This window comes from Neoarius graeffei, chromosome 14 (assembly GCF_027579695.1).
Source record: "Neoarius graeffei isolate fNeoGra1 chromosome 14, fNeoGra1.pri, whole genome shotgun sequence".
Lineage (NCBI taxonomy): Eukaryota > Metazoa > Chordata > Actinopteri > Siluriformes > Ariidae > Neoarius > Neoarius graeffei.
Window position 1 is genome coordinate 3785639 of NC_083582.1, and position 14604 is coordinate 3800242.

General features: G+C 43.4%; 1 protein-coding gene across 1 annotated transcript; it reads left to right on the plus strand.

Moving 5' to 3' along the window:
• Nucleotides 1–1358: 1358 nt before the first annotated feature.
• LOC132897893 (zinc finger protein with KRAB and SCAN domains 2-like) lies at nucleotides 1359–9315 on the plus strand. Its single transcript, XM_060939154.1, has 3 exons — nucleotides 1359–1823; nucleotides 7544–7630; nucleotides 8827–9315. The coding sequence occupies exons 1-3, from the start codon at nucleotides 1421–1423 to the stop codon at nucleotides 9108–9110; spliced, it is 774 nt and encodes a 257-aa protein (XP_060795137.1). The 5' UTR covers nucleotides 1359–1420; the 3' UTR covers nucleotides 9111–9315.
• Nucleotides 9316–14604: the final 5289 nt, after the last annotated feature.

Genomic DNA, 14604 nt, shown 5'->3' on the forward strand with positions numbered 1-14604 from the left:
TCATGTTTTTTTTTTTTTAAATTAGCTATTTATTAGCTCTCCAGTTCATGGTTCTTGTGGCGTTTTGCTTGTTCTGTTATTCATTTTGGACATTTTGTTGAGTTATTAAAATGTACCACAAAAGAGGAACTTTACTGAAAAGAGAACAGAAATAATGTGTTACTGTGGAAATGAGGAACACAAACAGCAGACTTTCTTAGCACTGAGGTATGACAGAGGTGTACAGGAAGTCAGTAATTTCATCCAGCGGATTAAATCCAACCTCTGGTGAGAAAGGGGTTCGTTCATGATCAGCAGAGTTGAGAGAACCTTCCTGAAGACGACACGTCTTTGTTCAGTACCTGAGGCCTTTCGAGCCACATCAGGTCTGAGACGGAGCAGTGCTGAATGACAGGAAAAGTCCATCACAGGAACTTTTACTGGAACTCAAAAGAGGAACCAGGGCTGATTTTAGTTCCTGTTTGGGAGTTCCAGGGACCTTTTTGTAGTCAGTACTTTCCTGTTTGGTTGGAGTTTGACACTGTGTTGTTCCTATAAACAGTATAGAAGATAAAACACACACACACTATATATATAAAACATCTCATCTCATCTCATTATCTGTAGCCGCTTTATCCTGTTCTACAGGGTCGCAGGCGAGCTGGATCCTATCCCAGCTGACTACGGGTGAAAGGCGGGGTTCACCCTGGACAAGTCGCCAGGTCATCACAGGGCTGACACATAGACACAGACAACCATTCACACTCACATTCACACCTACGCTCAATTTAGAGTCACCAGTTAACCTAGCCTGCATGTCTTTGGACTGTGGGGGAAACCGGAGCACCCGGAGGAAACCCACGCGGACACGGGGAGAACATGCAAACTCCGCACAGAAAGGCCCTCGCCGGCCACGTGGCTCGAACCCGGACCTTCTTGCTGTGAGGCGACAGCGCTAACCACTACACCACCGTGCCGCCCAGCACTGATGCTGTTAAATGTTAATCTATAGGAGTTTTAGAGGTCATGTTTAACAGCTGTAGATGCATCTACTGCAGGGACCGCCCCGCCTACTCAGCTGGCTCCTCCTTCTCCTCATTAATAATAATTAACCTACAATACTGGCACTTTTACATGATTATGAACATGATGTTATATGTACAGACGCACACTCTTGTTTGTAAAAGTTGTGTTTTTGTTTGTCGTGTGGTTGTTTTTTTTTTTAATAACTGAAAACCTTGGCTGGTGCATGATCACGTGATCTGCGTTTACGTAACCACGTGAGTGTTTCTCAGCCAATGGGAGCGTTGACGTCACGGCAGGGCGGAAGTCTCCGCACCGATTGGTCCTGAATGACCCGCCCTCAGAGCCGCCATTTTTAAAACAAAAAAACCGCAAGTGTTTACGGTGCGGAGGGAGGCGAGCGGAGCGGGTTCCGAACATGGAGAAGTGGACCGATGAAGATGTGCAGGTTCTGCTGAATATCTACGCGGAGGAGAACATTCAGAAGGAGTTCGAGTCCTCAGCCCGGAACGCCAAAGTGTACCAGAAGATTTCTGCCCGGCTGGGTGAGGTGGGGATCCGGCACAGCCCGCAGCGCTGCCGCGAGAAGATCAAGAAGATGAAGCAGGATTACAAGAAGATTAAAGATTATAACCGGCTGAACGGAGCGAACCGGCGCAGCGGCAAGTGGTTCGAGCGGCTGGACGCCATCCTGGGACAGCGGGGGCCGCAGGACTCGGGATCCGGGGAGAGCGGGGACTGTGTGTCTGTGCTGCTGGAGCCGCTGAGTGAGGGGCGCGCGAGCTTTCTGCACGAGGAGGAGGAGGTGTCCTTCACCGAGGGTCAGGGGTCACTCTCTCTCTCTCTCTCTCTCTCTCTCTCTCTCTCATTAATTACTTACCAAACTCATAAACACCTTACTAAACACAACCTGAAACTGATTAAATACAGAAGCAGAAGTACAGCTCCTCATCCTCCTCCAGATGTCACTCACTTCAGCGGAATATTCATCTTTCATCCAGCGCTCATTCTGATCAATATCGAATAATAGATGTAGAGCTCGTTTCCAAAATGCTATAAATCCATTTTGATTCATTTCAGAAAAATGACATTTACTTATTCAGACGCATACATTTTTTTCAAATATTTCATTTATCCTGTTCTAATAGACAGTTGGTTCTGTCTGAACATTTTCAACAATAATTGACAAATCTAGTGGTTAGCGCTGTCGCCTCACAGCAAGAAGGTCCTGGGTTCGAGCCCTGTGGCCGGCGAGGGCCTTTCTGTGCGGAGTTTGCATGTTCTCCCCGTGTCCGTGTGGGTTTCCTCCGGGTGCTCCGGTTTCCCCCACAGTCCAAAGACATGCAGGTTAGGTTAACTAGTGACTCTAAATTGACCGTAGGTGTGAATGTGAGTGTGAATGGTTGTCTGTGTCTATTGGCCCTTTTCCACTACCCTTTTTCAGCTCGCTTCAGCCCGACACGGCTCACTTTTCGACTACCTTAAGGCCTCTGCATGCTCTTGCGACAAGGCTTTCGCAGATAGCTTTTCGCAGACAGTTGTAATTTATTGTTGAGCGGGGATAATAGGCATGCGCGATGTTATTCACCGCCACGACGCAAGGGGGCGTGAAGTCGCTAGGAGTAGTTGGTGGGTGTGGTTAGTGGAGTGTTTAATCTCCGGTTACTTATAATGACTAGAACTTTTTTTTTAATAATGACTAGAACTGGAATCGTATAGATGTCCGTACTTCCTCAATCAACCGCTCTTCGTGCTGCTCCATCTTCGCTCGTGTTTTTAAAAATGGCGGTCGTGAAAACAAAACAAACCGGGAAAGTAGGGAAGCGGAAGTGCGTGTACAGCGGATGTAGAGTGGACCAATCAGAGCCCTCTTGTCTGCGACGCTGTCTGCGAGGCTTCTGCGGTGGTCACAATTTTTGGGAGGTGCACGCAGAGTGTCTGCGAAGGTGGGGGGGCTACGCAGACACTGTCTGCGACACCGTCTGCGAGGACTGGGTTGTCAGCATAAATTGGCCTTCAGAACAGCACGACTCAGCTCGCTTCAGCCCTGCTTAGCCCCCAAAACTCGCACAGTTTTGGAGTGGGGCTGAAGCGAGCCAAACCGAGCTGAGTGGGGCTAGGGGCGTGAGCAGACACTCCCCTGTGCACTGATTGGTGAGGAGGAGTGTCCTCACACGCCCACACCCCCCCCCGCGAGCACGCTGGGATCTGTAAACACCATAAACCCGGAAGGAGAAGAATTACGAATTACGAGAATTATGAAGCCTTATACGCCTCGCCTCATCTATACGCTCTTGCCAGTATCTGTTGGCGTTGTCGGTGACAACAAGCCACAGCACCAAGACCAGCAACACTAACGACTCCATGTCCTCCATGTTTATTGTTTACTATCCGGGGCGTGAGACTACCGCTTAAAAGGTCTCTGATGTCACTGTTTGCACCGCCTAACGACATCACGTGACGTCCACCCACTTTCGCTAACTCCACCCAATGTGTCCACCCACTTCCAGCCAGCACGGTTCAGCGCGGTTGTAGTCGAAATGCAACTCCAACAGCCCCACTCAGCTCGACTCAGCCCAACTCAGCACGGCACGGCTCAGCCCAACTCAGCTGCGTTTGTAGTGGAAAAGCAGCATATGTGTCAGCCCTGTGATGACCTGGCGACTTGTCCAGGGTGAACCCCGCCTTTCACCCGTAGTCAGCTGGGATAGGATCCAGCTCGCCTGCGACCCTGTAGAACAGGATAAAGCGGCTACAGATAATGAGATGAGCTTGACAAATCTAACAACAATGTTATTGATTATAAATCCAAAGTTTATTATATATTTTTTTCAAAATGTTATAAATCCATTCATTTTTTTCTGTCTTTCTGTTTTTAAAAACAAGAGAACATGCTGTAGATATATAATATCAGGAACTTTCATCATACAATTTATTAGGGGTGTAACGATTCGATTCCAATCACGATTTGTAGTTGCCAATACGATTCAAGGACGATTTTGGTTCGTTTAGAACGACACGATCCGAAACGATTCAGTGACTTGAAATCGATTCAGTAACTTTTTAGCCAAAAATTAAACCAGTGTGACTGAAATAAATACCCGGATACTGGACAGTGCAGGTGAACTTTTCTAGATTCCTGCTGTTTCTTGTATGGGAATCAGGTATAATTATGGATATAAACAAACAAGTAAACAACAATTAGTGGCAAATGCATTTAGTGCAGCGGCCAACCCTTGAAAATCCCTCTAAAAAGAGGTGGTACCCCTCCAGGCGGTAGAACAAAGCGGGACCTGTTTTATTTGAAGGGTATGGGTGTCTACTTCATGAAAAACATGGTTGTACAAAATTAATATTGTAACAACATATGGATTAACCCCTTATTTGCCGGACCATCTGCAAAATTCTGTATGGCCAAAGTTTTCTGTAATTTGAACCTAATTCTCATTCCAACTAAGGTAAGAGTTGTGGGAGGAAGGCCTATGGCCATCTTAATTACTGCATGCTGAACAGTCCTAAGCAGCACATGGCTTCATGTACAATGAATGGAACTCTGTGTTTCTATGGGCAGCCAACGCTGGATTATGTAATTGCTGTGGCCACCAAACCTCAGTCAGTGCGTTTCCTGTCCGAATGTCCCCCATGATCAGGAGACACTGGCAGAGATGTGAATGACATACAGCATGGCATTTCCTACATGAATCTCTACTTGACCACCCCTTGACATAATGAGTGAACTAGATTTCAACCTGAGAATAAAAAGGGTTATAATTATTGAAAGTCATGTTTGATCGAAATGAAGGCCTATTATTTACTAGTAACTGTTCAGGGTTAACAGCACAAAAGAATCCCCAGATCTGCACAAAATGAACAAAATATATTCTATTCGTTTTCGTGTTGTTGTACACACCATCCAAATAATATGTGGGTATTGTTTCAATACAAAAACATCAACAGGTTTTTATAGAAGAGGAAGCAGATGTTTAGTAAGATAGTGCTTTTCAAAAATATCTTATGCTAGCAAACCTAATTTCACGATCAAAGATGTCGGCAATGTTTTGTATGACCAATGACCCGATCAACCTGTATTAGCTAGGAAGGGGTTAAATTGCTTGAAAACATGTCTCAGACTACATTTGCATCTTTGAAATAACGATTTCTCTCCTTAGTAATGTACAACTCATCCATAGAGAAAATATCGGCTTCATTTTCTCAAATTGTGATTTCAACGTTAAATCCGGGTTTATGCGCAGTCGCAAACAAAGGGTTAATTGGCAGTGTTGTACCCATTCTGAACAATTCAAACTGGTATTTTTGAATAAAAGACATCTAAAACTATAGAATGATATAAGTTTTCCCTTATTTTCCTGACAATCATTTATAATTGAAATATTCAACGAACAACCTGGAAAAAAACTCAAAAATATTTGGATTCTAAGGGGTTAATACACCCATAAATTGATGAAAATCAAATTAAACGCCCAGAAAGGTTGCATTAGCATATCATGGCCCTAAATGATGCAGTATATTGATGCCCACACATCAATATGTGCATTCATTGCAGAGGAAATGCCTCTGGTATAGCGATACAGAATTTTGCAGATGGTCCGGCAAATAAGGGGTTAATCCATATGTTGTTAAAGCTTCAGAGTGTGGAACGGTGTATGCGCGTTCCTCCTCTGAGCTGAGTGATTGGTAGTAACAGAGCTGGAATCGGGGGGGGATGTTACCCCTTTTCCACCAAATCAGTTCCAGGGCTAGTTCGGAGCCAGTGCTGGTGCTGGTTCACAACTTGTTCAACTTGCAAGCCAGCTGAGAACCAGTTTGCTTTTCCATAGCTCGCGGTGCCACATCATTACGTTGCTGTATATGTCATTACGTCGCTGTATACGTCAGTTACGTCGCTACGTTTGCATAAACCTTGGCACGAATATCGAAGCAAAAACAACACGGAAGAAGCAGCAGCAACAACAATAATAATAATAATGGATGACTTCGCGTTTGTACAGCTGCTGCTTCTCATCGCTTAAAAATGGCGATCTTTCGTGGTCTTGCTATTGTTGTTGGTCTAACAACTCCGCCCCCCGCTGACGTAAGCAGTTCTTTCCTCTGGCCCAGCAGAGAGTTGGTGCTAGCCTGGAACCGGTTTTTCTGGCCCCAGAGCCAGTTCTTTGTCAGTGGAAACAGAAAACCCGGTTCCAAACTAAGCACTGGCCCCGAACCAGCCCTGGAACTGCTTTGGTGGAAAAGGGGCATGTGTGTAAAAGGGACAGGCGGGACGGGGGTGTGACGCTTTAACACTGACGGTCTTCTTTCTGAGAGCAGCACCGATTCAAACGTCTCCATCTAAAATCAGTGAGTCTTTCTGTCTCTCTTCACTTTCTCCTCCAACATGTTTCTGATCCCTAAACATGTTTCTCACCCCCTCCTCCTCCTCGATACCTTTCACTCGAATTCTCTCGCTCTCTCATTTCCGAGTGCAGTTTTCTTGAGACAGGCTTTTTTTTCCCCCTCTGAAAAACCAACTCGCATAAAAAAAAAAACTCCACAGATGTCATATCTTGAGGCGTCCCTTAAACGTGAATTATTTAACAGAAGTGATCACATGATGCTCAGTTTCTCTGCTTGTGTTTGAAGAAGGTAATAAATGTGACGAATCACAAAATCACCTCAACACTCGATTCACCTGAAGCGTATGATCGGGGTCTTCATGTTTCTGACATGTAGATGCATCAGCCTAGACGCCGACGTTCCGGTGTGACGCATCACTCCTCTGTTTACTGAACGTTAGCTCACAGTGTAAACACACACACACACACACACACACACACACACACACACCCGGTCCCGGCTTCATGCCGGATTGATTTAGTTCAGTGTAAATCACTAAAACCAGAATCTTGAGACGCTGCTGTACTACAATATTACAGAATGTCCGTGTACAAAAGGTTCTAAACAGTCGTTCTGTCACCGGTCTCTCTTTATTCTCTTTCTTAAAGTTAATAAGACAAAAAAAATCACAGCTTGTCGTTTTGTTCCAGAGAAACTGCAAAGCAACAAACCCCTCGTCTGTCCTGAAGACGTCGGAAAACTTCAGCTTCACCCCTGAGTGTTACACAGCGCTGACGCTGGAGACTCCTTCCAGAAACGATACATAAACTCAAAATGCATTTGAAATGTTCAGACATAAACATTTGTTTGCATTTAAAAATAATCAATAAAATTTAAAATCACATTTTCACTTTGTCATCAGAACAGGGAGAGAAAAGAATTCCAGTTCCTCAGGTTACTAAACGCAAATCATTTTCTAATGCATGGCTCCGCCTTCAAATGTTAGGCCACACCCCTTCATACAGAGGACAATGAGTTAATGTTATATTTCTAATGGGGGGGGTGAAAGTCCATTATGAATAATGTGAAAGTGGGAGGGACTGATTGTGTAAACATAAAGAAATAAACTTTTATATTAGCAGAACATGTGGAGACTTCCTGTCGCTTGAACTCTTTATTTCTTTAACAGTGCTGAATGTGTGTTTTGCAGATGATCAGTACTCGGAGCTGAGCTTCGACTCCCCTGCAGCCCCCAGCAGGCCCACCTACTGCCCACCTGCTCAGCCACACCTCCGAGGTGACGTCACTCCTCACTCTCGTGTTAAATAAACAGCCGCGTGAACCCGCAGCGATGTGACGCCCCGATACGTTAACGCTGCAGTAAACTTTTACACGTTAAACTCCTCTCTGCTATCCTGCGTGATCTGTGAGAACGTCCAGCTCCAAACATCTTCAGCTGAAACCATGAGATTTCAGTCAGTGTTTGAGTTCCTTCCTACTGAGAAAATCACAAAACCGAACTTTACTTCACGTCCTGATCGGCTTTAACTCCAGGTTCCGGTTCAACGTGAAGAAAACATTTAAAAAGTAAAATAAATGTAATCTCGCTGTTCAGCCACACCCCTCACACTGCGGGTGCACGGCCGCATTATTCTAAAATAAATAGCATGTTTTATTTTAAAATGAATTAACTGAATGAAGTAACTTTTTTTTTTTTTTTTTGTTTTATATTTAAAATAGTGTTTTTAATTAAAATGAATAGTGTTGTATTTTTAAAATATAAAATAGCACGTTTTATTTTTTAGATCAGATAAATATGTTAAACTGGTTACTTAAGTTTTAACTAAAATCACTTAAATTTAATATTTTAGAGATGAAATGAATTGTTTTTGCTTTAAAACAATGAAAGTTTTACATTTAAAATAAATTTTTAATCACAATGGAATGAACAAATGTAAGTTTTGTTTTTTTAAATTATTTTTTAAAACAATTTTTAAAAATATTTTGTTTAAAATAAAATATTAATTTTCTGAATTTTTTTTTTTAAATTGGTATGCCTTTTATTTCTAAAATAATAAAAGGTAATTGCCCATTTCTTTTTAAATAAACAGAATATTTTGCCTTTACAAAAAAAAAAAAAAAATATATATATATATATATATATATATATATATATATATATATATATATATATATTATAATAATAATATAAAAAATATAATTTTTTTTTTAAACTAAGTAAAGTAAATGGTGTGTTTTTAGTTTTAAGGAGTTTGAACTGGTTTCCTCCTGATGGTGAGCTTCTCAGCTCAGAGCTGCAGGTCCGTTTGTTCTCAGCGCAGCTCTGAGCGAGGAGTACGAGGATAATCTTTCATTAAATCTTAATTTAAAAATGACTATTCAAAGTTGTGTGTGAATCCTTGGCCACGCCCCTTTTCTGTAGGCGTCTGTGAATCTTGCGTGTGAAGTGCTCACTGTCGTGTTCCTCTGCAGCTCCACATCCAGGGAAGAGGAAGCGGGACGGGGACGTGCTGGAGGTGCTGAGGCAGCTGGAGGACGAGCAGATGGAGTGTCTGAGGCGGGATTACGAGCAGAGGGAGCGTCACTTCCAGCTGCTGCTGCAGCACATTAAGGACGAGTTCTCCGTGCGACAGGAGGAAGCGGCTCAGGCCAGACGGCAGCAGAGGGAGTTTCAGCAGGCCGTTCTGACGCTCCTCACTCAGCTTGTCCACGCCCTCAACGGCAGAACCGCCCCCTCGTCCCCGCCCCTCGACTAGCATCTCTCTCTCTCTCTCTCTCTCTCTCTCTCTCTCCACGTTTTCATGTCAAATTATTTTATTTTTGAGTTCTTTTTCTTCATTTTGTTTAATCGCACTTTAAATGTAACCTTCAGTCTTTACTGTTGTGATTCAGGAGCAGGATGTTCTTTACACTTTATTCTATTATTGTAATATATTCTAATTAAACTGACTTCAGCTTTTACTCCACCACAAGACTCGTTTATTTCTGCCGAGGATCAAAATAAAATGAGATGATTTTAGATTTTAAAATATAAACACGTTACAAATTCATATTTCTACTGCAATTAACATAAGACTGATAAAGTATTTTAACACGCATCTGCCTGCCTGTAGTGGCTCATGATTCTGATGTTTAATGAGTAGATTCGGAGAGTTAACGCCCCTCGTTTACCAATCTAACATCGAAATCATCTTACCACAGGGTTCATGTGTGATTCATGAAACATTCATATCTCTCCAATCACAGCGTAAGAATGATCAGATGTCGATAAATGTGTTTGCTGAAAACCAGCTTCATTTAAATAATCACGCCCCAAAAAATTATTGGTTTAGAGGCCACGCCCCTCAGACTTTACAACATGGAGAGGGAAGAGAAACTTCTCTGTCCTGGAAACAGAAGCTCTCGCATCTCAAGTCCAACTGAATGAATTGTTTCTGTTCAGCAGCCTGAAAAGTAACATCACGAATCAGAAAAACGCAGGATGGCAAGACGTGACTGCTGCAGTCAGCAGGGTAGATATCCACATTTAAGAGTGGGGTGCAGTTAAATGATTGTAAGATGTGATTGAAGGAGCCGAGTTGTCTGAGTGTGATGGGCAGCTTCAGCAGGTGATGGAGAATTACATCACTGATCAGGATAGCCTTATGGAAACAGAGAGCAGATGTGTGAGAGAAGATAAGGTTCAAGGGTTTAACTGAAACTAGCCAAAACAAGTAGCAAGCAAACGAAACAGATATCTATCATATTATGCAAAATTTTTACATTTAGGTGAAGGAAAATATAATCAGACCTCAAACTCACCACTAAAAAGTGTATTGTGGCCCTTAGGCACAGCATCACGCTGACTGGAGGGCAACAGGATCCCAGGCATGACCCCAGGCTTGATCCCAGGCATGACCCCAGGCAGGACCCCAGGCTTGATCCCAGGCAGGACCCCAGGCTTGATCCCAGGCATGACCCCAGGCAGGACCCCAGGCTTGATCCCAGGCAGGATCCCAGGCTTGATCCCAGGCATGACCCCAGGCAGGACCCCAGGCTTGATCCCAGGCATGACCCCAGGCTTGATCCCAGGCATGACCCCAGGCTTGATCCCAGGCATGACCCCAGGCAGGACTTCAGGCTTGATCCCAGGCATGACCCCAGGCTTGATCCCAGGCATGACCCCAGGCATGACCCCAGGCTTGATCCCAGGCATGACCCCAGGCAGGACCCCAGGCTTGATCCCAGGCAGGACCCCAGGCTTGATCCCAGGCATGACCCCAGGCTTGATCCCAGGCATGACCCCAGGGTTGAACTCAGGTTTGACCCCAGGCATGACCCCAGGGTTGAACTCAGGTTTGACCCCAGACATGACCCAGGGTTGAACTCAGGTTTGACCCAAGGCATGGCCTGAGGCTTGACCCAAAGTTTGACCCCAGGTTTGATCCCAGGCTTAACCCCAGGCAGGACCTAATGCATGACCCCAGGCTTGACCTAAGGCATGACCCCAGGTTTGGCCCCAGACAGGACCCCAGGCTTCCACTGACGCAGACTGAGGAGCATGCAGCCTGATTCAATTTCAGGCATAACGACTGGTGGAGGAGACCCCTGAGTCAAGCCAGATATGAGAAACTTTTCTATCCTGGGCTACTAGCATTTATTTCTTCATTTTAATGATGTTTCAGCTCAATCAGAGACAGGCACCAGTGGTGTCCAGCCTTCAGGGAGCCGAACAAGTTGCCTGTCTCAAAATGAAAGAGAAATGAAGCTTATGCATCATACTTATTTAGCCTATGTTAGGGATATATGGCACAGAGTCCATGTAGGCCTTTATAAAATATAGTTTGCTATATGATTTATATTTGTAAGTGATAAATATGTGGCTGCATGTGTTTAGATAACAGTTAGAATGTATGGTGTAATAACAATCCTCCACTCAGCCACATTTATGTAACCGCACCATCCCACAGGTTTCGCTCCAGACAGCTAAGAAATAATTACACTTTCTGTTTGAAAAACCAAAGCAGATTTTATTTGCGGAATCTTTTCACAAAAGCCTGGGGATTGCCAGAAAATACTGGCCATTACAGCTCCTGCTTGTCTGCGAGCAACTCCACAGGCCCCAGTGTACTGACGGTGCTTTCAGACCAAACAGTTCTAGGGACTCAGTGAGAGGAACTACCTCGTGGTGATCTCCCCTGAGAACTACACACGTTCAAGGGTTTATTTCTGTTTTAATTTTCACTGTCAGTAGGAACACTGAGGTGATGTAAGCCGGTTGATGGTTGTTATAGCGATGTCACTAGTTTGCTTCATATGAATATGAATCTTGTCCTCCAATGTACTTCTGTCACTGTGAAAACATCAAACTAGCAACATTAGGATCAGTGTTGGGCAAGTTACTTCAAAACTGTTTTGCATTACTTATTACTTGTTATTGTCATTTTAAAGTAATTAGTTACATTACGATATTACTGTATTTAAAATGTAAGGCATTACACTGCTATTGCATTACTTTTAAGTTACTCTCATCAAAATAACTGGAAGTATGGATTTGGCAATCTAAATGTAGCTCAAGACGCTCAATTAGCTCATCACACATCCAGTGGAAGGTGATGTGGTATCTGACTGAGCTCGGCTTATGGTTAAAAACACTAGAATATAATAGCCACAGTGATGCTCATGGCACAATACAAGGAACAATCATCGCAAGAACAGACAAAAGGTCAAAGTCTGGCAAACTGTGATAGAAATACTGTAACTTTAGGCCTAGTCATATTAACATTAATTGAACTGTATTGTATTGTAATGTCTAAAGATATGACAGGATACAAAATTAGCATTTCTATGCCTTTATTGTTTTCAAGTTTACAGCATTAAGCATAGTTTATGCTTCATAAAAAAAAAAGATTAGCCCTAAGGGATATGACTCCATTTCAGAAATTTAACAAAAATGAACATATTATGGCAAATCGTAGCCTACAATAAAACTGGCCTGAAAAAAAAATCCCCACAAGCCTTTTAAATCACGGCTAGACAATGACTATTAGCTATATGAGGCGACCCAGTCACATTTCGAAAAACGGAATTAGAAATAACAAAATCAAAGTGCTTTGAATGATATTGAAGTGCTTAGGCCTATTAGCCCTCGAAGGGAAGGCAGCTCAATCACTTTAGTCTGACTTCCAACCAGAAAAAAATCTCAGTTATACAGGACAAAAATGCAAACAAACTGTCAGCATATCTTCAACAACATACTCCGCCACAAGTCTCCGAACCTCCTGAGGCTGAAGGAGCATCTCAGAGCGGCAGAACGTTAATTTTGGCTGCTTTGTGATTTTATCGCCACTCTCATCCTCCGCTTGCTTCCTTGCTAACTTCATGTTACTGCGGCACCTCTGTAAATGTTTAGTTAAATTACTGGTGCTATTTCGGGAAGTGGACAGTTCTTTAGGTTTAGCACACAAAGTGCATTTGACTACGATGTTCTTCACATCCTTATTTTTCACAAACTTAAAGTAATGGGCTTGTGCCCATCTGGAGAATGTGCTATCCGGCGTTAGATCAGCTGCAGGTTTACTCATCTCTCTCTTCTGTGTGACTAGCCTAAAGGAAAAGGAAGCGAAACATTTTGCGTGGACGTTTCACCTCTGCTGATCTCGCGGTGATTTTGGCAAATTTGTATGAAGGAAAAAACCCCACCGCTTCATTCCAGGTTAAAAATGCATTGTAACGCGCGTTACTGACATTTGTACTGAGTAAAATATTACCAAATTTTTTTCTGTAATGCCTTACATTACCACATTACAGCAAAAAGTAATGCATTACAGTAATTCGTTACTTTTGTAACGCGTTACTCCCAACACTGATTAGGATTTAAATATGTTTACTTAATATCTTAGTGTCGGCTATTATTTTATTCCAAGTTTTCTTATGTGATAGATAAAAACCCCATGTTCAAGAACGTTTGGTTTAATTATGATTTTTTTTTCACTTTTCGTCACATAAACACTCAATAAAGCCTGGACTTCACTCTTGCTTCATTTGTCACTCATGGTTCCTCTTGTGCTGGGAAAGTACCTACCCTGAAGTAGGAGCTTAAAAAAAGTCCCTCAAAACAACATTCTAAGAACTACTATCATCCTCAGTTCCTGCAGTGCGACTCACAAAAAAGGGGGAACTTCCTCCAGAACTATGAAAATCCCGCCAGCAAACATAGGGAAAAAAAGGAGCGATCTCACCTCTTCAGATGTTGGTTTAAGTCCGACAATACATTCCTCAAAAAGGGCGTAGAAGAACAAAGTAATCCATCAACGTGTAGCATTCAATTTATTCCGGACCATTAAAGAATTCTGGAGGATATCAGAATGTTGGTGTACCGGCTTCCATCTACCCCCATTCATTCCTCTTTCCGCGCCTTTCGTTTTACGCTACTGATTAATAATCAAAACTTTATGTGGCTAATGCTACAGAAGAAGGGGTTCATGTGCATGCGTCTACTTCTTTTATTGTTCTGGTGTCTCCGATGGGACCGTCTTACAGCGCACGTAGAGGTGTGGCATGTGTATTGCATCGTTTTCAGCAAGCGTTGCGTTGCCATATGTACCTGAAATTTTACTGATCTGTTGCCCATGTGGACGCGATATTTAAAAAAAAAGTCTCGTTGCCGTTGTCGTGTAGCCTGGGCCTGCCCATCCTAAGTGTTACGCAACACGGGGGGCTGTTGCGAACTTAGTCTGGCAAGGCAAGCTATCTCCAGCTCTTCCAAGCTCCCGAAAAATCGGGAGCCAATCAACTTTGAGCATCTCCAACGGCCCTGGGTAGAGGCGTGTTCAAGGCAGTGACGTAGTAGAACTGCGACCGGAAGCCATAGATTGTTTACAGAATCTATGCCGGAAGCGCTTCATTCACTAGAAACATTATGAACATGGAGCAGCGGCAAGCCTTTGACACAGCGGTAGATGCTGTATTGAAAGCATTCAACGGGAAGTTCTCATTGAAAACGGAGCAAAGAGCAGCCCTGGAGGTATTTATTGAAAGGAAGGATGTTTTCGCCTTGCTCCCGACCGGCTTCGGTAAGAGTTTAATCTACCAGTTAGCCCCGCTGGTAGCCAAATCAATGGGGCTCAGAGAGAATCCTATCGTTGTGGTTGTCTCGCCTTTGATTGCGCTATTATCGTCCTCTTCCTCTTCCTCTTCAGCTCCTCCTTCTTCTTCCTGTTACTCAAGCAGTTTCCGTCGCATCACATACGTCAGAGGAAAGAGTGATGT